Source organism: Suillus subaureus (genome assembly GCF_016647635.1).
Source record: "Suillus subaureus strain MN1 chromosome Unknown BJ212scaffold_40, whole genome shotgun sequence".
Lineage (NCBI taxonomy): Eukaryota > Fungi > Basidiomycota > Agaricomycetes > Boletales > Suillaceae > Suillus > Suillus subaureus.
Genome location: NW_024538596.1, coordinates 356,898 through 381,785, shown reverse-complemented (window position 1 = coordinate 381,785; position 24,888 = coordinate 356,898). Strand labels below are relative to the sequence as shown.

The 24,888-nt window shown below is 47.8% G+C and overlaps 5 protein-coding genes across 5 annotated transcripts; 3 read left to right on the top strand and 2 right to left on the bottom strand.

The window, feature by feature from the left end:
• Positions 1 to 6,223: 6,223 nt before the first annotated feature.
• On the bottom strand, positions 6,224 to 7,169 carry BJ212DRAFT_1281314 (uncharacterized protein; the record flags this gene model as incomplete). The annotated part of the gene is made up of 4 exons (XM_041331610.1): positions 6,224 to 6,301; positions 6,364 to 6,501; positions 6,554 to 6,666; positions 6,782 to 7,169. The coding sequence occupies 4 exons, from the start codon at positions 7,167 to 7,169 to the stop codon at positions 6,224 to 6,226; spliced, it is 717 nt and encodes a 238-aa protein (XP_041188447.1).
• A 1,733-nt stretch (positions 7,170 to 8,902) lies between these two features.
• BJ212DRAFT_1485339 (uncharacterized protein) lies at positions 8,903 to 10,089 on the top strand (the record flags this gene model as incomplete). The annotated part of the gene is made up of 6 exons (XM_041340966.1): positions 8,903 to 8,929; positions 8,985 to 9,009; positions 9,143 to 9,376; positions 9,429 to 9,557; positions 9,607 to 9,917; positions 9,967 to 10,089. The coding sequence occupies 6 exons, from the start codon at positions 8,903 to 8,905 to the stop codon at positions 10,087 to 10,089; spliced, it is 849 nt and encodes a 282-aa protein (XP_041188446.1).
• A 1,008-nt stretch (positions 10,090 to 11,097) lies between these two features.
• Positions 11,098 to 15,163, top strand: BJ212DRAFT_1281186 (armadillo-type protein; the record flags this gene model as incomplete). The annotated part of the gene is made up of 19 exons (XM_041331602.1): positions 11,098 to 11,157; positions 11,216 to 11,400; positions 11,458 to 11,572; positions 11,619 to 11,791; positions 11,842 to 11,988; positions 12,042 to 12,235; positions 12,301 to 12,729; positions 12,816 to 12,891; positions 12,941 to 13,031; positions 13,081 to 13,237; positions 13,290 to 13,507; positions 13,567 to 13,707; positions 13,764 to 14,006; positions 14,055 to 14,351; positions 14,408 to 14,449; positions 14,505 to 14,633; positions 14,684 to 14,902; positions 14,949 to 15,013; positions 15,061 to 15,163. 19 exons carry the CDS (start codon positions 11,098 to 11,100, stop codon positions 15,161 to 15,163), a joined length of 3,084 nt encoding a protein of 1,027 aa, XP_041188445.1.
• Positions 15,164 to 15,729: 566 nt separating this feature from the next.
• BJ212DRAFT_1385308 (aconitase family-domain-containing protein) lies at positions 15,730 to 18,925 on the top strand. Its single transcript, XM_041336797.1, has 12 exons — positions 15,730 to 15,969; positions 16,030 to 16,138; positions 16,204 to 16,233; positions 16,282 to 16,449; positions 16,499 to 16,754; positions 16,804 to 17,087; positions 17,140 to 17,521; positions 17,571 to 17,945; positions 17,999 to 18,064; positions 18,116 to 18,522; positions 18,579 to 18,650; positions 18,702 to 18,925. Exons 1-12 carry the CDS (start codon positions 15,791 to 15,793, stop codon positions 18,723 to 18,725), a joined length of 2,352 nt encoding a protein of 783 aa, XP_041188444.1. The 5' UTR covers positions 15,730 to 15,790; the 3' UTR covers positions 18,726 to 18,925.
• Positions 18,926 to 21,422, bottom strand: BJ212DRAFT_1385305 (uncharacterized protein). Its single transcript, XM_041336796.1, has 3 exons — positions 20,356 to 21,422; positions 19,714 to 20,303; positions 18,926 to 19,640 (listed from the first exon to the last, which is right to left on the bottom strand). The coding sequence occupies exons 1-3, from the start codon at positions 20,983 to 20,985 to the stop codon at positions 18,935 to 18,937; spliced, it is 1,926 nt and encodes a 641-aa protein (XP_041188443.1). The 5' UTR covers positions 20,986 to 21,422; the 3' UTR covers positions 18,926 to 18,934.
• Positions 21,423 to 24,888: the final 3,466 nt, after the last annotated feature.

The window sequence follows — 24,888 nt, the reverse complement described above, 5'->3', positions numbered from 1 at the left end:
ATAAGGTAACCCAATAGGAGCTAAAAGTGTGCACTAATGGTGACTGCTCCTAAGTAAAACCTAAGGGAAGGAAATACTGTAGAAGGGAAGTAAATACAAAGTAGTCACTCTAGGCACTTTATACTAGCTAAACCCTCTTGGAAATGGAAGGGACAGGACAGACAGGCAGTAGGAATATGTAAAGACATGTAATAAGGCTGCAACACTTGTTACAACACACGAGGCAAGGCAAAATACATACCAATGAGGTAGGATGGGCAATGGACTGATGCAGGACACCTGTAAGGTAGTCCGAAGGTGTGGGAAATCGACTGCAGGTATGCACGCAGTGTGGGAGTGAATGTGTGGGTCCGCAGAGCGTGGGAATACGCATCCAGAGCAGGTTGAGTGCAGGAAAAGTGGTCGATGGTTTTGTAGCTTTCCATCACCTATATCAAAAGATGGCCATTGCAAGCCTAGTGGGAATATGATTGTCACACCATGTTACTGAATTCAATAAAGGGACATGAGCTTGTCAGTATCTCTGTTGCATCCATGGATGTTGCAAAGGAGAAAATCAACTTGCTAAGTGAGGAATCTGATGATATGGACATCTGATCAGAATCAGAATCAGAATCATCACTATCATCTGAGTCTTTGAGTTCTTCCATGGCAGGTTTGATGAGTTCAAAGTAGCGAGCATATTGGAGATTGAACTGCTTAGCATGCAGTGCTTGCAAGATCTGTTGTTGGGCTGATGTGCAAGGCATGATGTTTATTATCATGATCACTTGTAATAGAACTGATACCTAAGATCATATTCTGGCAGAGCTTGAATACCTTTAGAAGTTTCTTTTTGTTGGATGTTTCTAACAGTTCATAAATTTAACTTTGAGACCCACTAATGCTCATCTGCAAGAAAAGAGAGATTGGGGCATGAAAGACAGAAATTTGTGAAATGAAAAAAATGAAAATGGAGAAAAGACAATGAAAGATGGGAGATGGGAGGAGATGGGAGACAGGAGGCAGGAGATGGGGGGAGAGAGAAGATGGGAGACATGAGGTGGGAGACAGGAGGTGGGAGGCGGGAGGCGGGAGGCGGGAGGCGGGAGGCGGGAGGCGGGAGGCGGGAGGCGGGAGGCGGGAGGCGGGAGGCGGGAGGCGGGAGGCGGGAGGCGGGAGGCGGGAGGCGGGAGGCGGGAGGCGGGAGGCGGGAGGCAGGAGGCAGGAGGCAGGAGGCGGGAGGCAGGAGGCAGGAGGCGGGAGGCGGGAGAATTGATTTATATTCTCTACTTTTATTTTGTCCATGATTATGAGGACACAGCCAAAACCAGGAAGACAGGGGAAAGAAGAGGATAGATGGTCAAATAGTAAAATTAAATTGATTTATATTGTCTACTTTGTTGATGTGTGGTAGATTATACATGCTAGCAAAAAACTAGCTCAGTAGTGTATCAACACAATACTTAGGTACCTGGATGATATGAGAGCACTTGTGTTATACTATGAACAATTAGCCAAGGTGTTCAAGAGGATTGTTGTGCAGAGATGTCATATGGTATCAAATGTGACTCAAGATAGCATCCAAGATCAGTTGTTGAGTAGCCAACAGATTGTACTTGAAATGTGTGAAAGTGCTGCTCAAAAATGTATTATTATCATCATTATTGATTTATTTCAAGATCCATTATGCTGATGATTCAGTCAAGGTGCTGCATGTATCTCCCAAAGGAGCACAAAGTGCTCCTTTGCCTTACTGTACCAAAGGCACAGTAACTATGAATATTAGGATGAAGCCAAAAAGGAGCGCAAAGCACTCCTATTGCTTCCTGTGCTGAAGGCACAACAGGTGTTGGACTAGTGAAAATTAAAAGGGTAATGGGAGAACAGTAAATGGCAGAAAAATGTCACTAAGTCTAACATTCTCTAGGGGGGGTCCAATCTGGGCATTTCTGAACATGTCAAAAATGCGCAGAACAGGGGGGGTCCAATCTGGGCATTTCTCAACATGTCAAAAATGCGCAGAACAGGGGGGGTCCAATCTGGGCATTTCTCAACATGTCAAAAATGCGCAGAACAGGGGGGGTCGGATCTGGGCATTTCTGAACATGTCAAAAATGCGCAGAACAGGGGAGGTCGGATCTGGGCATTTCTCAACATGTCAAAATGAGAAATGCCTAGTTGGGACCTCTCCTGTTCTGCGCATTTTTGACATGTTGAAAAATGCCCAGATCCGACCTCCCCTGTTCTGCGCATTTTTGACATGTTCAGAAATGCCCAAATTGGACCCCCCCTGTTCTGCGCATTTTTGACATGTTCAGAAATGCCCAGATTGGACCCTCCCTGTTCTGCGCATTTTTGACATGTTGAGAAATGCCCAGATCTGACCTCCCCTGTTCTGCGCATTTTTGACATGTTCAGAAATGCCCAGATTGTGCTCTTTTGGCTAGCCATAACCTGGCTCTAACCAATACCAGGTTACAAATTTTCCCTTAGAATCGCATATTGTTGTATGGTGGTCTATCGTAGTCCGTTGCGTTTCTTATCCTTGTCTTGACTGTCGTATTGTGTCCTATGGTATTGCTTTTCTTATCCTTGACTTCCTTATCGTAGTGTTGACTGTTGTGATCCTTATCCTTATCCTTGTCTTGTGCCTGTTTTGTTGATTTTTTTGCTATGGTGGTCTTGACTGTTTCACTCCTTGTCTGGGTTGAAGCCTTGTTCGGACTTTGCTTGATTTTGCTTGACTTTTGCTGTTTTTTTTCTGCTGATGGAACGGTTGATCTTGTCTGGGGTGAAGGGTGGGGGAAGGCGAAAACCTGGTTTGGACTGGGCTTGACTTTGCTTGATTTTTGCTATTTTTTTGCTGTTGCGATGGGTAGGGAAAGGCGAAAACCTTGTTTGGACTGGGCTTGACTTTGCTTGATTTTCGATGCTTTTTTGCTATTGTGTCCCTTGATCTGAGGGGTAGGGGAAGGCGAAAACCTGGTTTGGACTGGGCTTGATTTTGCTTGATTTTTGCTATTTTATGGCTCTGGGGTTGGTTTATTTTGGCTGTTTTGGGGGTATTGTGTTGTCTTGGTATTGTACCGTATTTGTTGTCCTTGTGTTGACTATTGCGGTGTATTGTGATCTATTGCGGTTTTGTATTGTATTTGTATTGTATTCCTTATGCTTGGGTTGACTATTGTAGTCTATTGCCTTGCTTGTCTGGCTGTTGTATGGTACCTCTAACCGAGACACCGAGAGAATACGTTTTTATCCGAGACGACGAGAAAGCTAACGGGTGGGGGGGTGGGGGCGATTCAAGAATGCTGACGTATGGCGAGCCCTGATATCCTTATCCTTGACTATTGTATTGTTATCGTATTGTCTTGCGTTTTTATTGTATGGTGGTCTGTTGTGTTTGTTATCCTTGACTTGACTTGGTTGTTGTGGGGTATGGCGTGGCGTGGCGTGGCGTTTCTTATCATTGTCCTTGTCTTTTGCTATCGTAGTCTTGACTGTTGTATTGCTCATCCTCTTCCTTGTTTCAACTTTGCTTGACTTTGCTTGATTTGAGGTGTGGGGTGAGGCGAAAACCTTGTTTGTAGTTGGGTTGACTTTGCTTGATTTTCGCTATTTTTGTGCTATTGTGTCGCTTGATCTGATGCGTAGGGTGAGGCGAAAACCTTGTTCAGACTTTGCTTGACTTTGCTTGATTTTTGCTTGATTTTTGATATTTTCTTGCTATTGTGTTGCTTGATCTGAAGCGTAAGCGAAGGCGAAAACCTTGTCAGGGCTGGGCTTGACTTTACTTGATTTTTGGTATTTTTATTTGTATTGTGTTGGTTGATTTTGGTTGATGTGAGGCATAGGTTTAGGCGAAAACCTCGTCAGGACTGGGCTTGGTTTTGGGTTCATTTTGGTATTTTTTTGGTATTGCATGGCTTGATTTTGGTTGATGTGAGGGGCAGGGTTAGGCGAAAATGTTGTTCAGACTTGGGTTCATTTTGGATGATTTCTGCTATTTTTTTGGTATTGTGTTGGTTGATTTTGCCTGAGTTATTGCTGTTGTATTGCTTGTCTTGCTGGGGTATTGTATTGTGGTGTATTGTAGTGTGTTGCTAAGCTATCTAACCGAGAAGCGAGACACCGAGAGAATACGTTTTTATACGAGACGACGAGAGAGCTAACGGGTGGGTGGGTGGGGACGGTCTAACATATGATTGCCCTGCTTATCCTTATCCTTATCCTTGACTATCGTATTGTTATCGTAAGTTATCGTATTGTAGTCTATCGCGTTTCTTATCCTTGTCTTGACTATGGTATCGTGTTTCTTATCCTTGACTTGCTTATCGTATCGTAGTCTTGACCGTCGTGATCCTTATCCTTGTCTTTTGCTTGTTTTCTTGATTTTTTGCTATCGTAGTCTTGACTATCGTATTCCTTATCCTTATCCTTATGGCCCAGGTCGAATCCTCGTTCAGACTTTGCTTGACTTTGCTTGATTTTTGCATTTTTATCGGAGTAGTTCCCATGGTTGAATTGCTTTCATAATGCCCAGATTCAACCTCCCCTGTTCTGGGCATTTTTGACATGTTGAGAAATGCCCAGATTGTGCTCTTTTGGCTAGCCATAACCTGGGTGTAACCAATACCAGGTTACAAATGTGCCCTTAGAATGTTTCTTATCCTTGACTTGCTTATCGTATCGTAGTCTTGACCGTCGTGATCCTTATCCTTGTCTTTTGCTTGTTTTCTTGATTTTTTGCTATCGTAGTCTTGACTATCGTATTCCTTATCCTTATCCTTATGGCCCAGGTCGAATCCTCATTCAGACTTTGCTTGATTTTGCTTGATTTTTGCATTTTTATCGGAGTAGTTCCCACGGTTGAGTTGCTTTGTTGAACCCTTCGATTTCGAGTATTTTGCTTATAATTCATTAGGATCTTATCCTATTGATGTCATTAGACTATGGATGGACTCCCCTTGACGAGGGCTACGACATTGGTTTTCATCAATTAGTTGATCAGGTATTAGCTTACATAATGTCTTTGTCTTGTCATGGAGTCGAGCCTCTGATGGAACTGTTCCAGTGGAGATCATTGTTGTCGACACCCTGGTACTCTGTGACCCTCCAGTGGAACGGTTCCAGTGGAGATCATTGTTGTCGATACCCTGGTACTCTGTGACCCTCCAGTGGAACGGTTCCAGTGGAGGATTATATTTGTGAAATGTCTTGAAATGACCCCTTCTTAACCACGACCCATATAGAAAAGTGCTATATAATGACTTGCCAGGACTCCAAAAGCATTTTTCCCGAGGGCTCTTGAACCCTCTGAACACAATGGTCGAGCCAGATTTCTTAGAAAAAATCACGTTCTTGAGATGTGCAAAGTCCCCCTCCCCCCTCCTACCTCCTATATGTCACTGTGCCTCATTTTGGCCTAAGACCGGTACTATAAACAACTGTCCTAAGGTTTTCCAAGTGCAGGAATCGATTGGTGATGGTCCCATACCCTCTGGAGGTCAGAAATATTGAGATATGGTGGGTAGGCCAAAATATCAGTATTTCAACCATATTTCCACAACCCAACCACCGATTTCTTTAATTCTTGGCTCATATCGATCCTAGAGGTACCCACTATGATATGTACCAGCCCAACAAAAGAAATATTTTCACAAGTTTGAAACCTATTTCTAGTTTGACCATATAAATGTGCCCACTATGATATGTACCAGCCCACAAAAAGAAGTTTTTGCACAAGTTTGAAACCTATTTCTAAAATGACCATATAAATGACCATATAAGTGACGAACCTTGGATATAGCCTCCTTGATGGTGACTGTCTTAACAATCATTTCTTGTTGTTCATCATCAGGTAGTTGTCGGAGTTCATCAATACCATCATCAGGGTCGTTCTCAAGGTCAGCATCAGTATTACTACTGGATGTCTTTTCATTCTCTGAGTTGTCATCATCTCCATCGTCGTCATCATCAAGGATAAGTGGAGGGCAGTCATTTTCTTCATCACTGCCTTCACCTGCTTGACATCCAATGCTCGAGTGAAATGGTGAAAGAAATGCTTTGGCAGCGAATTGAAGAGTATGACAAAAACACCTTACACGCTGCTCGGCCCTGAAGGAGTTATTCAGTGTTGCAAGCATATCTACTTGCGTGTTGTTGTTTGCTGCATTATCAGCATTAAGCGAGAGCATCTGAAAAATGAATGAGTAACGAATATAACATGTTATAGTGTAAATTATCCTACCCGGTCAGTGAGACCAAAACGTTCGAGCATGGCTTGAAAGGCTCTCGCCAAGGCAACACCAGTGTGAGACTGACAAAGAGTAATGTTCAGAACACTCTCATTGAAGGTACTGCGAGGTAAATATCACAAACCTCTGCAAGCTCCACGATATCCAGGAGGAAACAGAGCATTTCGCCATTGAATTCCAGGTGCACTGTCCAGGCCACAAATGCTCTATGATTGGGCGAAGTCCACGCATCAGTGGCAAAGTGAAGGCGACCAGGATATTCCTATATTTATGTCATAACCAGAAACAATAGGCGACAAACTCCAAGAACTCACTCGAAGTAGTTTTCCAATTCGGTCGCTACATTTTTCAAATGAAGCCTTGATGTCCCGTGATATGGTAAAACGTGAGGGGAGTTGAATTGATGGGCGACCAGCAGTGGGAAGGTCTCGAAGAGCACGATCATTGATGATATTCAGAGGCCGGTTAGATTCCGTGAGCCATTGAACAAGTCGAGCGCTGTCAAAGGCCCATCATTCAAATGGAATTTAATCAAAATGTACACACATACCGAACTTGTGGATTGGTATGGCTGCGATGTGAGTAATTGACTGGTTCTTTATCTTTGCGTGCAAATGCGGTGAAAATTGATCCACTAGGCTGTAAGTCGGGCGCTTGCTTATCAACACATGCAACTTTGACAGCCTCGTTACCGAAACAGCCAATGGCATGGTTCTTTAGATTAGCAGTCGAAGCCTTATCTTTCGAGTCCTGGAAACGGCGAACCCCTCCAATTCTCGTCTTACATTTTTGTGCTGCACAGGGGAAGAAGTGGCAATTACGACCATCCACATTCTGAACAGCAACGCGATCAATGTTAAAAAACGCATAGACAGGTGAACGCCAATTCTTCTTCAGTTTTTTTGTATTGAATCGGTAAGGCACTGACATAGTAGTATCAGTAAAAGTCTTACGAAGTTCTGCATCTAGGTCCTCTTCGTCGTCAGACTTTGTCGCCGTGTCGATGGCATCAATATCGATCACCGATGGTTCAGGGGATGACGGTAGTGATGAGCGTGTCTTTTTCGAGAGCAAGACAGTTTTGACTCTCTTCAAAGGACGGGTAAGCACATCCACACCCTTCTTAGCTGCCTGGCTGACAGACTTCAGAGATGATGCTAGCGAAGACGCTTTTGACGAGTATGATTCGACGGAGGACTCGTCAGCCTTCTTTGAGCGGCACATGAGAGGAAGGTGAATAGTATTCTGCATTTCTTCACAACTCATTGGCCTTTAAATTCGTACTACAGAACCTAGGTACCACAAATTATTGCTTCTGTCCGAGCTCATGGAATATCATTCCACTGGCAAATTAGCATAGCTGGTGCCGTCGATTGTGACTTTGAATCGGCATTGCGACTCGATGAACCTGCAGTCGAAGTTCACATGGTGACAGCTACAACTCGCCGGGAGGATCTTCATGAGTAATGAAATTTTGACCCTCGGACAACTTGGGGATCCACACCCGTCCAACACCGTAAACCGCGACGGGTATGCACAGTGTACGTGCGGGTCTCCATAATCCACACCGTACCCGTACCCGCCACACCCGTCAGCGATAAACCGCGGGTTTACCCGTACCCGTGCTCTACCCTAGCAGCCATGCGTTCAGGGTTGGGAGACTATCGAGCGCTTCGAGCAGAACACTTGGTCACCTTGCCAAATAACTCGCGAACTGACCCTGGGAGTCGTCCATGAGAGAAGGCGAGAGAGAGGACAGCTGTAGTGATTAGAAATAATGTAGATGGAAAGATGAAAGTTCGTACATCGTAATTGGCTGCCCACCTGCCACTCTCCTCTACTCAATGAGATCCTGGATCACTTGGCTTTAACTGTCCCCAGTGTGTCTTCCGAAGAGGACTGTTTTCGTCCATCGAGAAAGTGAGAAGGATGGCTGAGCGTGCATGTCGAGAGGTGTCTTGGTGCAAATGGAACTAAAAGCGACGTGGTGGGTAGCAAAAGAGATCGACAAGCGCCTGTTGTATGTCTGCATGTCTTGAATTATGGTTATTATGAATATGCGTTTGGAAGCGCCCATTATCGACTGGCCGGAGCACTAACAGCATGCTGTATCGAAGGCTGAAGCAGGTTAATCAGGCCAGGAAACCTTCTCGTTGTTCGGTGCATATACTGGGGCGGCGGTGCTCAACAAGTGACAGTACTCACTAGAAGGACAAACCTCATTCAGGATTATCGTTGCTCATCTCGTAACATCGTTGTCGTCGATAGAGTTGACACTTGCGCCTTCATTATATATTTGTGCATGTTTGAGCTGAGTTCCCTAGTAATCGATTATCAAGCCCAGCCAAGACTTCTTCCAATCCATTTCATCCTACACAAATCAATATTTTATCACTACGCCTACACAGTACGAAAACCACGCACCCTGAGCACGCCGCCCTTGATCATAACTTTCATACGCTCCGGCGGCACACCTGTAACCTGATAAACCCCATCTTTGAATACGGCAGGTAGGAGTGATGCGTCTAGGTTAACACCGAGAGTTTTTCCTGCGTGTTTGATGTGTACTTGTAGTGGGGCCATTGACTTGATCGTTTTTATCGAGGGTGAGTGTCTCTGTATGCGTATAATCTAAGGGTTGTGGTGACAGTTCCTGTGCAGATATGGACGAATCGGAGATCACAGAAGCCGTATGTTTGTTTTATTTGCGTTCGTGTAGGTTACTCACGTTTTCTGTTCTTGCAGCTCTCTTTTCCAGTTGGATTGAAAAGTGAGTTGTACAGCGATTCATGGCGTGCCATGAAGTGACAAGTATATGCTCGCAGCCTCGGAAATACCTGCTACATGAAAGCTACCGTCCAAGCGATGCATGTGATACCAGAACTTGAAACAGCTCTCTCAAGGTATGCTGCTATTTCTTACATGCGTGGCTCGCGACCTCACTCCCACGTCTGATCGGTCACCCCATTTGGACGTCCTCCCTCGTGCGCTGAGAGACTTGTACAGCAACATGTCTCGTACGACGGAGGGGCATATCCCTACCGCGTTTTTGACTGTGTTGCATCAGGGTGTGCTTCAGTTCGGGGAGATTGATGGATCGGGCAAGAATGGAATGTTAGGAGGGTACGTGCAGCAAGGTGAGCGTTTTTTCTGCCGTCTTTTTCGTTGGGTTGTTGACTTGAGGTATAGATGCTGAGGGGTGTTGCCAGTGGACACAGCTTACTAACGGCTTGAAAGAGGTCCCTGAGATCGATACTACGGGTAATACAGTGGTGGGGGGAAGGAGATTCGTTGATCAGTTTATGATGGCAGAGATGCGTAGAGAGCGAATCGGATTTTTTCCGCGTCAGCTAACTTATTTGGACAGATTTGAAATGCGACAAAGCGCCTGAAGAGCCTAGCATTGTTACGATAGAAAAGGTACTGAAAATCAAGTGCGATATTTCAGCGACAACGAATTCTATGCACACTGGTATCAAGGATATATGCGCGTTTTTTGTGCCTGGGTTGGTCTTTGCTTACGCGCACACAGGCAATGAACTCTCAATTGGAAAAGAACTTGGGCGTCAAGCAGTTTACAGCCAGACGTTGCGTCTCTCGCGCCTACCAAGTTACCTGACGGTGCACATGGTTCGTTTTGCATGGAGACGCGATATCGGAAAGAAGGCCAAAATTATGGTGAGCATAAATTACTCTTAGTTTTGCCTCATGGCTCACGATCTCCCAGCGCAAAGTGAAGTTTGCGTCAGAGTTTGATGCGCTGGAAGTAGTGACCGAAGAGCTCATGCCGGTGTCCAGCCTGCTAAAGTCTAAAGACGAACCACTTGATCTGAAAGCGGGTGACGCGTAATTTTGTGCTTATATCACGTACCAGTCTATCAAACTGAATTTTCTCCGGATGAGTAGCTTTCATGTCCTCGTTATCGTACTCCGTGTTCTGATAGCATCCAACGTGTACAAACCCTTGATCACGATAAGAGCCTGTGAGGATAAGAGCAGCCACGCCCAGGACATCCTCTGTTGGTAATGTTCTGAGTCGGGGAGGGTGGGTCACCCTAAGGTGGCGCACCATCAGGTGAGCACCTAGTACTGCGGCAGTACTCCCGCGGATGCACCATGTGTGCAAAAGTCCCGTAAATAGGTTAGGTGTGCGGAAGTCACTTCCGCGTGAAGGTCTGATTGATAGGTCACATATTTCTATGTCAACCCCCCCCCCCGCATATTTGTGGACATTGTTGCGATTGTTATCAATATATGGTATAGCATAGTATTTTAATATGTTCATCGGTTCACTGATGAACAAGCGTCCAGTGAGAAACCTGACTCCGAACGTCAACCATGAAATTACAATCTCAGGTTGACATGGAATCTGAATTCTGGATGGGCCACTTGCACCGCGTCGAATTCTCAATAGTCAAAGGGTGTGATCTACTTGTGGCCTGAAATCTGGAGAACTTCTATCCAACTTGTGCTTTGCAAACGATTCTGAAACGAAGGATCAATTCTTTTTATTCACGAGAATTAACGGACTGCATATGGTTTAGATTCATGCCATACAAATCTCTGATCATGGTTTGAACCGCGACGTAGCGTAATCAAGTTGTATCCTAGATTTCTAGAATATAGCGACGGGAAAGCTGGGAGACGCCCGTCAACGTTGGAAGTTGAACGCCGACCGATAAGAACATGGCTCGGTGACATTGACTCAGACACCCGATCGAGCCCTTAAGAGAATAGACGCGCCGCCACCCTTCTCCTCCATTAATCTAGAATATCTGCTAGTGAAGTCTATCACATACGCAGCCATATAGGCTGTTACCAGCTTCTTCACTTGAAATATATACGCGTTTCATATGCAATGTCGTCCGGAAACTTCCTCCCAGATTTGTCTCCTCCTGACGTGCAAAAAGCAGCTCAAGTACGTACTTCAAGTTTGCACTTCTTTAGGGAGTTTTCTTATAACAACACTTCCACAGTTGATACAACAAGCATATTCGAGCGCACATGCCCAGGTGGATCAACGGCGGATCCAGCAAGAGCTGGTCGAGATTCAGAGACGACCTGAGGCATGGGGGTTGATTGTACCTTTCATCGAGCATCCAGACCCAAATGTACAATTTTTTGGCGCACATACCGCGCAGGTTAAGATCATGCGTGATTGGTAAGTGGTCTATCTTTTCCTCCTCACGATGGTGCTGATCAGCTGCTATTACTGCAGGGATTCATTTCCTGAAGAAAACGCCGAACATCTACGAGACTTGCTGCTCAAGCTCACCTCGCACTCGATATTGACTGGAAAGGGCAAAGTAGTATACCGCAAACTGTTTGTTGCAGTAAGTGCATGTTCTAGATTGAAGCCTGTCTAGTGATCGTTTGCAGATCACATCACTTGCACTCCGCATTGCGCCGGGTTCACCCTCAAGGTGGCCGGACTGGATAGTGTCGGCAGTCAATACTCTCTCTTCCTCTGGCATGCCTCCAGAACAACTCCTTGCCTTCCTTACCATAGTCGCTGAAGAGGTCGAAACAGCCGACCTTCTAGGGCCCAGTAAGTGAGTGCAACAATCTGAATCATTCTGCATCATCACCAATTTCGTTCCAGGATGCAAATGCATCAATCTCTTCTGGACGCTTCTCCGATGGTCGTTCAAGCTGTCATAACATCTATCACTCGACCTACTCTCATATTGCCTGAACTACAATCCGCACTCAAGTGCTTTCAAGCATGGATATACACATTACGGGCCAAGTAACGTTCTTTTATACATTCTGCTCAAGTTTCAACTTAACGTGTTACACAAGTGACATCACACCCATTATTCCACTGTTGATTACGATAATGATGCCCTCACCAGACTCCGGATTCGACGGGTCCACCTTCTCAGCGGCTTCTGATGTTTTACAGGAGATCATGACGAGGTCTTCGTTGGCCGGAGGTGCGGGTACAGGCACGTTGACAGAGCCTCTTCTCATTTGGCTTGATGGTTATGGAGATCGTGGTGAGCCTCGGTGGCTGCACATGTTCACTCGATATGATTGCTCACTGTTATCCGATACCCAGCCGGTTCAATCGATGGTGTATCTCATTCACTTTGTAAACTACTGGTTGCCCTGGGAGACCACTCCACCATGTATTTCGCCTCCAACATCACATCGTTAAAACCTATACCTGGAACACCCTACCGGCGCGCCTACTTTGTGCAGAAGTTCTTACACCTCCTTTTGAAATATACCGGACTACAGGGTTATTACGGTGTCGACGAAGAGGAGAGCGAGATGACTCTTGGCTTTTGGTACCTCTTTCAGGAGTCGTTGTGGAGCGTGGAGTACGAAGACCAAGCTGAGGATCAAGGTGGTATACCTTCGCTCCTTGACGTCAAGGAAAAGGAACAATGGGCCGTCGTGAATGCGGTATACGTTCAACTTGTGGAGATACTGAGAAGGAAAGTGATGTGGCCAGACCAGCGTACTCTCAGTTACTGGGCAAAAGGTGATAGATTTATATCACATCTACTTGTATTGTGCTGAAACGAATTGTTTTGTAGATGAGATCGACAGGTTTCAAGTGTGAGTGAGAGCAACGTTCATCAACTCGCATGGCGTTAACGATTTGCAGATATCGGAGGGACGTCGGTGATACCCTGATCAATGCGTGAATAAGATGATCGACATGCCTATATTTTATGTTGATTCATCCTCAGATATTACATCCTGCGAAATGACATGCTGGGGTACTTCCTTGAGGACATGCAAAAGCGCTTTGCGCAATCGGATGGATCCCAAGGATGGGAGGTGGGCGCTTCTTTCGGTTTATAGATGCTCATTTAATACCTACTGCCAGGAAATTGAAGCCACGTTGCACTGTATCATGTCGATTCAAGAGGCGGTACCGCTGGAAGACAACCCCTTCCTCGCTCGGCTGTTCGGACCTGATGTACTTGGTCGTTTGCCAACTTCAGGTCAGGATCGAATACGTAGAACGATGCTTGGCTTGATTGGTAGGAGCATTGCACCATGACTTTGTTCCTCTTCCTAACCTTCCGCGTTCAGCGGCGTACTCAACATGGTTCACCAAGGCACCAACATCTACCTCAACTCCGTCTCTTCTGATGAACGCCATTTCTTACGTCGTTGCTGCTCTGCCGGAGCCTGCGTTATGCCTTCCGGCAGCAAATGGCCTTCGTGATCTGTGCGATGCTAATCGTGCTGCGCTTGCGCCTCATATTGGAGCGTTCGCGGAGCTGCATGCCGGACTGAGTGGTATTCCGGTCTGTGAGATCCATGCATGATCTGTATCCCCACTAAATTGTCATGCAAACATGCCCAGGATACGGAAAAGAGCAAGGTTCTTCAATCAATCGCGAGTGTAATACAGGCATTACCACCTGAAGAGGAGATTCCTCCCATCCAGGCGATTGTTAACCCAGTAGTCGAAAAACTAGCACAAGTCCTGCATGTTTCGTCCCAGGTTCGTATCGAGTCAGACGCTGGTTCCTTTAAGCTGAGTTGTTCTATCTTCCGCAGCTCGTGGACGAAACTCGTATCATCATCATTTCCCAGCTTCAGACATTGTCGGGGGTAGCCAAAGGTCTCACACGCACGCAAGACTCGTTGCTTATCCTTGACGAATCGCCCGAAGAGAGAGCCGAAGCTGAGCGCCTACAACGAGCACGTGACAACTACACTATGGCGAAAGTTCGTGAAGACCTGTTCAACACGATAAGAAATGTAGCCACATTCTGGTCCACGGATGCTGGTGTCTCAGATGTATGTTCCAATGTATTTATACACATTATTCGACTGACACTGAATAAGGCATTGAGTGACTTTTTCCGTTCGATAACTTCTTTGCCTTCGGATATCACCCTGCTTTCGCTTCCTGCAGCTCCGATTTTTGAGATCATATGTCTTGCATGCCAGAGGCAACTCACGGCTGTATGGCTGTCTTTAGCAACCATGCTCGTCATACAGCTTGATCCGCCGGTGTTGTTTTCGACCTCGACGCTTAAACCCACACCAAGTCCTGAGGCGCTGGGGGTGATCTCGACTCTACTACCAGTACTGCTTGAAGCATCGCTAGGAGTACTGGGACAGCCTGGGGCGATGGAAGCTGTGGGTGTACCTTGCGCTATTTTTTGAACGAGCGTCCTGATAATTTCTTATTGTAGAATCCTGACATCGTGCAGGCATTTTTCGGATGCATGGATACCGTGAGTACCGGGTGCGGAATTAGAGGCCCAATGCAAGCTAACTGAAACCAATCAGATTGCAAAGCATTTCCTCGTGGGATTTTACCGACTACCACCCGGCGCCCTCGATGCATTGATGCAATGCGCTGTGACTTCGTTGTCGCTGCAAGAGCGATATTCGCTTGTTGCAACATGCACTTTTCTGGTACTTATGGTTTTGTATTGATGTTACCACTTCTCACTTGTTGATGTCAGGAAACGCTCATAAGGCGAACAGCCAGTAGTGATGATCTGGGAGATGCAAGTCTAATACTAATCCAAGGGCATGGTCGGCCGATCCTACGAGCCATTTTGTGTGGCTTCGCGGGTGTGGCGCCAAGATCCGCGACGCAGAACCTGATTGAGCTGTTATCCATAGTAGCGTCCAAGTTCCCCGCAGAAACGAGAACGTGGATGACTGATATCTTGTTTGCGGTATGCATTGGTTGTTGTTCTGTGAGGAAGTCTGACGTGGGTGCAGGATGACTTTGTGCAGTCAAAGGCAGGCCCGGAGGCGAAGCGAATTTTCGTAAAAGCTATCATTGGGTCTGTCCATGCCGTTCATACGAGCTTCCTGTACTGATTACGAAAAGATCTCGATCGCCGAAGAAAACGAGGGAAGCAGCACAGCAGTTTACACTTGTCGCCCGGGGCCTGGAAGGTACTAGCTTCGGATATGCGTCTGTTAATATTTGATGTGGGGAGTTTTGCTACTGGTTCGCTAATTCGACATTACGTTGAGCGCGCTTGACTGAAGGACTGGCGTTCATCGGAGATGTCGGTCAGCATATTATCAATGTCAATGTGTACCTAGTACCGCGGTAACGGGCGTGGAAGGGCCGAGGTGAGTGCGGCGCCCACAATTGCCAGCGTACTGCAGAACCTCGTGGTTAGTCTGGTGAAGCTCCCACAGCATGCAACTCAGAGGGAGGCACTCCCATATTATCGTGCGACGGCCTCCGACCAATTAAGACGAATCGTCGGGTTGTCGGCGATGTTGAGTGCTGTTGAAGGACTTATGTGTCTGAAACCTGTGACTCATCGGATGGTCCGGTGAGCAAATCTGGGGAGTCCCTGATAGTCCTGTGCAGTCGGCGGCAGAGCGGCTTGTTGAGTGAAGAACTCCGGCTAACACTATCAAAAGCGGTAAGTGGTTCGGCCGTAGCGGGAATAGTCTTACAAATTGATAACTGTGATTGGCTATCAAGCTCCCATGAATCACAAGCATAAATTGGCAACTATCGGAACGCGAATTGCCGAGCTCACGCTTTTCTTCAAACCTTGCTTGTCGTCGCATACAGCTGCTCGTCGGTCTTTTCGACGATGCCTATCCTCTCTTCCTCAACGCGCGATGCGATGCGCTCGCTGCAGCGGCTGGCCGCAGGAATGGCCACCGCTGCCCCAAGAATTGGTGACACCAAAGTTCCAATGTCGCTTCTGGAGAAGGGTGCATACATAAACTACCAGCGTATTGAGGATAACCTCGCCATCGTCCGTGACAGGTGATAGCAAGCATTTACTTGACTTATGGTCTGGTTTCTGATGCACTATCTGGTCCGCAGGCTTCAGCGCCCGCTTACTTTATCGGAGAAGATAGTGTACGGACACTTGGATGATCCTCATAACCAGGACATTATTCGAGGCACAAGCTACCTTAAGCTCCGCCCTGACGTATGTCTGATAACGGTTCTCTTCTGCCCCGAGTAACTGCTAAATTACTTTGTCCTTATCAACAGCGGGTGGCATGTCAGGATGCTACCGCCCAGGTCCGTTCATAACGTCACTACTACGTCCCCTCGCTGACGTAATTATAGATGGCGCTGTTACAATTCATGTCTGCAGGCATGGACACAGCAGCTGTCCCAACTACGGTTCACTGTGACCACTTGATTGAAGCTCAAGTCGGCGGTGTTAAGGATTTGGCACGTGCCGTTGATCTCAACAAGGAGGTGTACGATTTCTTGGCTACCGCAACAGCAAAAGTCGGTTGTTTGCTATTTCGGGTCTTTGTATTTGCTCATCAGTTCGCAGTACGGTCTTGGATTTTGGAAGCCGGGTTCTGGTATCATTCACCAAATCATTTTGGAAAACTACGCATTCCCTGGTGGACTCATGATCGGTACTGACTCTCACACACCTAATGCGGGAGGTTTGGGTATGGTTGCTTGTGGTGTTGGAGGTGCCGATGCCGTTGACGTCATGGCGGATATTCCTTGGGAATTGAAGTGCCCTAATGTTATCGGTGTAAACCTTACTGGCAAAATTGGAGGGTGGACTACGCCAAAGGGTTCGTGCGTTCTCGAATTGATTCTTCTCACACAGTTAACTGCTTGTAGACGTCATTCTGAAGGTCGCTGGTATTCTCACTGTCAAGGGTGGAACTGGTGCCATCGTTGAATACCGCGGTCCTGGTGTTGAGTCATTGTCTTGCACGGGTATGGCCACTATCTGTAACATGGGTGCCGAAATTGGCGCAACTACCTCGCTCTTCCCCTTCAACCGCCGCATGGTTGACTACCTCAACGCCACCAAGCGTTCCGACATTGCTCAATACGCACAGCGCTTTGCGCACAACCTTCAGGCCGACGAAGGCTCCGAGTACGACCAGGTTATCGAGATTGTTTGTAGTGTCGTTGATGTCCTCGTTGTCCGGACTGATGCTTTATGCCCAGAACCTCTCGGAACTCGAGCCTCACATCAACGGTCCCTTCACTCCTGATCTTGCTACCCCGCTCTCGAAGTTTGCAGAGGAGGTCAAGAAGAACAACTGGCCCCAAGAACTCAAGGTCGCTCTCATCGGTTCTTGCACTAACTCTTCATACGAGGACATGTCACGCTCTGCTTCCATTGCCCGTGAAGCTGCCGAGCATGGTCTTGATGTGAAGAGCAAGTTCACAATCACGCCTGGTTCTGAGCAGGTCCGTGCCACCATTGAACGTGACGGTCAAATCGGTGCCTTCGAAACCGTCGGCGGACTCGTTCTGGCTAACGCATGCGGTCCTTGCATCGGTCAATGGGACAGGCAAGACGTTAAGAAGGGCGAGGTCAACTCGAGTGCGTCTTCTGTGTCATCGTATTACATTTTTCAACCAATGATTTTTAGTTATCACCTCCTACAACCGTAACTTCACCGGTCGTAATGATGCTAACCCCGCCACCCATGCTTTTGTCGCCTCCCCGGATATTGTAACTGCAATGGCCTTCGCTGGTGATCTCACCTTCAACCCTGTTTCGGACACCCTCATTGGCTCTGATGGCAAGCCCTTCAAGTTCTCGGACCCTACTGGCAATGAGCTTCCTCCTCGTGGCTATGACCCCGGCCAAAACACCTTTCAGCCTCCTCCTGCAGACCGTGCTAGCGTTGCGGTCGCAGTTGACCCTAAGAGCGACCGTCTTCAACTCCTCCATCCTTTCAAGTCTTGGGACGGCAAGACCCCGGCTGACCTTCCCGTTCTGATCAAGGTGCAGGGCAAGTGCAGTAAGTGAAACTCATTTCTGAGTCATCGCAGTGCGCCTCATTATTGTTTCTAGCGACTGACCACATATCTGCTGGTGGTCCCTGGCTCAAGTACCGTGGTCACCTTGAGAACATTTCGCGTAAGTCACCTTACCCGATAGTTCTCTAGATTTCATCTCACCCTGGAATAGAAAACTGTCTAATCGGTGCAATCAACTCTGAGAACGGCGAGGCTAACAAAGTCAAGAACCAGATCACCGGCGAATACGGTCCAGTTCCCCAGACTGCTGCTTACTACCGCGATAAGGGCATCAAGTGGGTCGTTATCGGTGACTCCAACTACGGTGAAGGTTCATCTCGTGAGCACGCTGCCCTTGAGCCCCGCTACCTTGGTGGTCTTGCCATTATTACCCGGTCCTTTGCTCGTATCCATGAGACCAACTTGAAGAAGCAGGGCATGCTTGCTCTCACTTTCGCTAACCCTGAGGACTATGACAAAATTCAGCCCAGCGACAAGGTTGACATCTTGGGCTTGGAGACCTTCGCCCCCGGAAAGAACTTGACTCTTGTTGCCAAGCATGCAGATGGTAGCAAGGATGTGAGTTCCTGGATCGTGTAGTGGCTTTTTGTGGTGCTGATGGGATGATGTTGCAGGAAATTTCTCTTGCTCACTCCTTCAATGAGGGACAAATTGAGTGGTTCAAAGCAGGCTCTGCTCTCAACCTGGTGCGTTCAATTCGTATGTGACAGGTTCGTCTTCTGACCTTGTCGATACAGATGGCTGCCAAAGCCAAGCAGTGAACAGTGATATAGACTGAAGGAACATGTGCCATGTCCAGACGCAGTAGACTTCATGTTCAGTTATCGCTCCTCTCGTTTCCCAGTACTTATTTCCTTCGTTATCTATATCACGGTCTCGATAACTTGTTTATACACCTTTTGTAATAACACTGGACGACAAATGAAGCAATTCGATCCTGGGGCCTTGGTTAGAGGATAAAGGTATCGGACTACTCATCCAAAGGTTCGTGCATCGTCATCTTCCGTCTTCTTTCCAGCAACGCTTTCCTTGCCATACTCTCCCTCCCGGATAGATGACCATGCTGAGTTGGACGTAACAAGTCTGATCCAAAGGATATCATAGAAGACGCGGACGATGATTCATGCCGAACTGGTTTAGGCCTTGAACGTCTCCGCTGCCCACCTCTCTTCCGCGACGACAATTTAGATTGTTCAGAATGCATTGTGTTCGTGCGTGGTTTCGGAACGTTATTGGAAGAAAGCGCCTGGTGCGACTGTGTAAACCCATACCCGTAGTTCTTCAGGTTGGCTGAGGCTGCAGCTACAGACTCAGAGGTGTAAACGCTGCTGGAACTGGCGTGTGAGGCACGACTATCATCCTTTGTCACACCGATAGGAGCTGCGTTGTGTTTCAGCGGTACGCGGGACTCTTGCGTCCACACGGGTGTCATGCCTGGGCGAAGTGTCACCTGGCTATCGCTGGGAGCCAGATTCGACTGCGATACGTCGGGGTAGGAAGTTTGGTCTCGAGGATAACCACCCAGTCCACGAATGCGCAGTCCGTTTAGGTCGTCGTCGTTCAGCTGGGACTCTGTAGAGTATGACGGCGGATCGTGAGCAGCGAGAGGTACGTCGTATTCGGGATCTGGAAATTGTTGTAGCGAGTGATTTTTTGCAGACCCCAGCGGAATGTCGCTTTCTTTGTATGTGGATGGGCGGGGCGTGCGGTTGCCAGTAACAGTGCCGAAGGCAGGTCATGAAGTTGGACTTGAGGGCGGAGGCCCAACCCTCCGGGGGTGGGTGTTCGTTTTCTATTGGGTCGGGAGGTTCAGCCTCGTCAGGGAGTGGTATGTTGTGCCAGTCTCCAGGGCCGATGCCTGGTGTGCTTTCCATCACTGGCCGTAACCTCTCTCTAGGCGTGCGCTGGGCATAGCCTGGCGAGGGGAGAAATTGCGGTAGACCATCTCCTTCCGGCGGCAGGAAACTTTGCGTGTGATACTGAATAGCGCTCCTCGGTGGACCCAACTCGACTACCCTTGTGCTGTAAGACGTTGTGCCTCCGTGGCTTGACTCGTCACCAGACGTCAGGTCTCCAGGGGCAATATTTGCTACCTGCAACCGACCAAGTGTGCGCGGGCTTTCCTGTACGCTGAACGTGCTTGCGTGATTCGCGAACGCAGGTCGTCGCTGTTCCATGGGCGGGTGGACGTCACCAACCACCGTTTTCGAGGGATTGTACCCTGGTGCCCGATCATAGGATTTGTAGAAATTCGCAGCCGTCGGTGTGTTTATTGGGCTGGAAAATGGATCACCAGTATTTCTCCGGACGAGAGACGCAGGGAGGTAAAACTCAGACTCCTCAGTGCGGGGTGTGCGCCTGTAGGCTGGGCTCGGGGCCGTCTTCGAGTACATCCCTCGCTGTCCAAAGTTCGTCGTCGTCTCGCGTCTTCCGCGCTGATGCGCGTGATCGAATCCACCATGCCAAAAATGCCAGGCAACAAGCGAGAACACAGACAGTGCCCAGGATGATCGCAACGTAGAACGGGGCGGAGAGCTCGGTTTTGGACGTATGCATGGAAGCGGGAGAGACGAGTGCTGTAGGACGAGCGGACGTGCTGGTGCTGCTTGAGGAATTGGAGGGAGTGCTGGTGGTGGTAGGCGTTTGTGATGAAAACGAGGAACTTGGCGTTGCACTACTGAGCGGTGAGGATATTGTGTCAGTTGCCGTAGCTGATGTTATTGGCAAGGCAGGAACAGTAGTCATCAATTCCTGGGACTGTGTTAACTGGCCTACTGTCTGCATTCCGGTTGCACTGATAGGATCAGGACTGATCTGAGTGCCCGGCTGTGGCACATATTCCGGCCTGCGGCTGCCTTCGGGGTAGTATGGGACATCTCCAGGTCCTGCTGGAGGGTCTGAAATCACGATTGACGGTTGTCCATTTTTTCCCAGAATCAAGTTAGGATCCGCTCTGCGATTACGGTCATAGGGAGAAATATTGGCAAAGAACGGCATGCGTGAAATCAAAGACATGGGCATGGTAACGTCGGGTGTATATGCGCGCCTGGCGCTGAGCTACCAGAGCCCTGGAGAAGATGAGGTGACTTGTCAAAATTAACGGTATTGTCATATTTCTTAAATCATGAAACGGCTTGAAATTTCAATCCAAACGGCCAGTCTGGCACGTACAGGGGAAGATACTATGATTTCAGTCCAAGTCCGCTATATTGTTTGTGTCTATTTGTGTGACACTGCACCCGAATTGATAATATCTTGTCGACATGATTGCCAACTGAATCAGCTGCAATGCATCGAGCTCTGTTCGTTTGTGAAATCCTCCTTTTTTACCATATTCGCGCATGTCGATAAATTCTTACCAATATTGTCATGTCACCCGAAGTGATCTGCTTGGAAATCTCTCGCAGCACTTGCAACAACAAACAAACCCTTTCACGAGCCTGCAATGGATTTAATTCACTTTGGGCTGACATGAAGATGGGATAATACCACTGCTAGGCTGCGTAACGAGGCTGCATCCATTCATATATCGGAACTCCAAAATTGTGAGTGCGAACTCGTCGTGTTTTTTCGTTTCCTGACTCACCGAACATATGTCAGCGCAGTATTTTTGGTCCTCTCAAGACATTGTACCTTTATCTGAGCACGAGGCCCGTCAATTTTTGCGTCACGCCGCCCGTGTGCGCTCATATTGCATGTGAAAAGCAGCAAGCATCTTCACCTTTTGGCAAATCTTCCCATCGAGACATGCGTTTTCCCGAGCCTGTCTTCATCGTCGATCGTCCTCATGCTGAATATTTGCATCTCTTTCTATCCCCTACTCTGCGCCAGTGCAGCCTATCGGTCATCCATCCGGATTTCAAATATATCGCGAGCCGTTTTGCTACTTTGGAGTGCTTGTCCATGGAGCCCGGGCCCTTTGATGATAGCATAGCAGATGACTTGCCCCTGCCGTCTAATAGTGTTCGTTTGTGCAAGCAGCTTGCAACTCTGTATTGCCCACCTCTCGAGTGGACAGCTTGGAGGCACACTTCCAACCTACCTACCCTCCTCACAGTGGTGATTAGCGATCTGCACAGGACTCATCGCTAGCCTTTGAGTCGGGACACCCACAACTTCGCAACTTTCCGCAACCTCACAGGCCTTTTTTCTTTGTAAGCACGGCCACGTACACTATCGCAGTCATTCAACACTCGGAACTCCCTTCGCTACGAGAGTTTGTAACAACAGTCAGCGATTTGCCTTATGCGGAGGCCAAGCAACTTTGTTGCGCGCTGTCCCGGTGCAAGGCAGATCAGAAACTTGAACGCATTGAGATAATTTCCCCTTGTCAAACAGTTGGGGGGGGGGGCTCCGATCAGAGTGATCACAATTCTTTTGTTTCACCCAGCTTCGAACCCTGGAGCTCGACTTCCCTTATTGCTGCTTCAATCTTGATAACGACCTTCTTTTGGAAGCCATGGCAAGTTGGCCACACATATACTCGCTGATATTAGTGGACGAGAAAACGGTGCCCACTTCACATTCCGCGGACTATTCACAGCACTCCTTCAATGTCCCCGCTTGGTTAACTTGGACATGTTAATAGACGCTGTGAGAATCGATATCGATCCTACAGCCGAGTCATTTCGACATACCACCATAGAATCATAGAACTTGACCCGGTCTCACGTAGCGAATGCTGAAGCTGTTGCTCGCATCCTCTTCTCCATGCTCCCTCGTATCAACGAAGTCGCCTGACAACCGAGACCCATTTGACACACAAAACATCGACATTCACTTTCTGAAGCAGTGGGACGAGGTCAATAGGCATCTCAGTCTTTTAAATAGTCACAAGCCACAAATCCTCGAGTTTGAGTTGGGACACGGACTGATGCTCGAGAATCTTTCTGAAGTTGTGCATGGTAATGCGCTTGCGTCAAGTATAATTGTTTGTACCACCCTGATTTAATTTTCGTCGCTGGATCTTTCTTTTTCTGGTCTCATGTATCCTACGCTATCCAATAACCTCTACCTATATCTGTTTCGTGCGTTCCCGGCCCAATGTTGCCTGCATGCTTGAATAATGTAATTGATAAGAGGATCATGATCATGATCTGAAACACCGTGGTACTGATGCGTGTATACATCGTAACCCACGTGAATCTGTTCATAAGGTGGGCAGCCTGATTCCGCCCCATTTGACGAAGTCATGAACTCGGGCGTCACACTACAAGCGTCACATGATGAGTTTCTGAAACAGAGGTAACGTCGACGTCAATACATAGTTTATACCACCCCACGATGCTCATTGCTCACACAAGCAAAGATAACTCGTTTTCGCTACGTACGGACTTAATTGGTTGAAAATACCTCGACTTAAATAGACCAGTCTTTATGATTGAGAATCCTTTAGCGCATGACAGACACGGATGAGTCTGAGGGGGAGACAGACTGATGTTCGTAGATTTTTCTGGGGTGCGAACTTGAAGATGCACTATAATATCAGTGGGTCCGAGGGACCGTGACAGTACTAGCCTACTAGTAGGCAACCTCTGTCAGGATAATTAATGAAAAGGAATGATCAATCGATCATGATATATAGACCGGTAAAGAGGATAGATATAAGTCCAAGTGTCACTGACGACGCACGTAGAGTCGAGCTGGGCTGCTGGAGATGGAAGTGATCAAAACTTTGCATTTGATTCGGAGCTAAAAATGGTCGCTATTCCGAGTCGAACCATGCGATGTGTGTCGGCACGTGGATACGGGACTTTCCAGAGACGCGCACTGATCAGGTGGGCCCATTGAACTCAGGACAACGTGCACGGGCTGAATTTTCCCTACATGAGGATAGGCTGGGAAATAGACCAGAAATCAGGCAATCCGGCATGAGCGACGTGTCACTGAACCGATGCTTGGAAATTGTGTTCTGTTCGCTTCTGTTCAAGCCGTGGTCACTGACGCTCGCAAGAATAAAGCTTTTGTGTCCGTGTTGTGCAAGACTCTTTGCACTGGACTTACTCCATTGCCGTACCACCGATGCATCATGCCCTACTTGTTTCTGAAATCCTTCTGGATATATTCACCCATGTCAATACAATCCTGGACTCGTTATCATATGGCGAGATATCATCGGCTCGGAAATCCCTTGCGACGCTTGCAACGATATGCAGGACCTTCCACGAGCCTGCAATGGATTTGCTTTGGGCTGACATGCATGGAATAGTACCACTGCTGGGCTGTGTAACGAGGCTACATCCCATAATATACCATCATGCCGGAAGGGTTAGTGCGGACTAGTTGCGCTCTGTTCATGTTACCTCGTTCATTAGCTCACTGAATGTCTAAACGCAGTACACATGGTACTCTGAAGGCATTAACCCATTATGTGAGCACGAAGTCCGTCAATTTTTGCGTCACGCCCACCGTGTGCGCTCATTGCAAATCCCATTCGACAACCATTTTCACCTTCTTTCAGCCCTTCCCATCAAGGCATTCATATTCCCGAAATTGCTGTCGTTATCAATGGTTCTACATCCAACTGGATACTTGCATCTCTTCCTGTCCCCCACGCTGCGTTGTTGTTTCCTACCGCTCATCCATCCCGATCTGAAATTAATTGCAACCTGTTGCGCTGCTTTGGAGGATCTAACCATCAAGGTCCCCTGCCAAAGCACGGCGAATGAGCTGTCCCTGCTATCTGACAGTATCCGTTTGTGCAAGCGGCTTGTAACTCTGTATTGCCCGCCCCTCGACTGGGCAGCATGGAAGCACCTATCGAACCTCCCTACCCTTCTCTCAGTGGCGATTTGTGGTGAAGTCCTTTGCCCGTTGGACACGGATAACTTCGTTTTCACACGTTTCCTCAACATCACGACTCTTTCTTTCCATGTGACCACGGCTTCATACGTCATCGCAGTCATGCGAAATTCAGCATTCCCC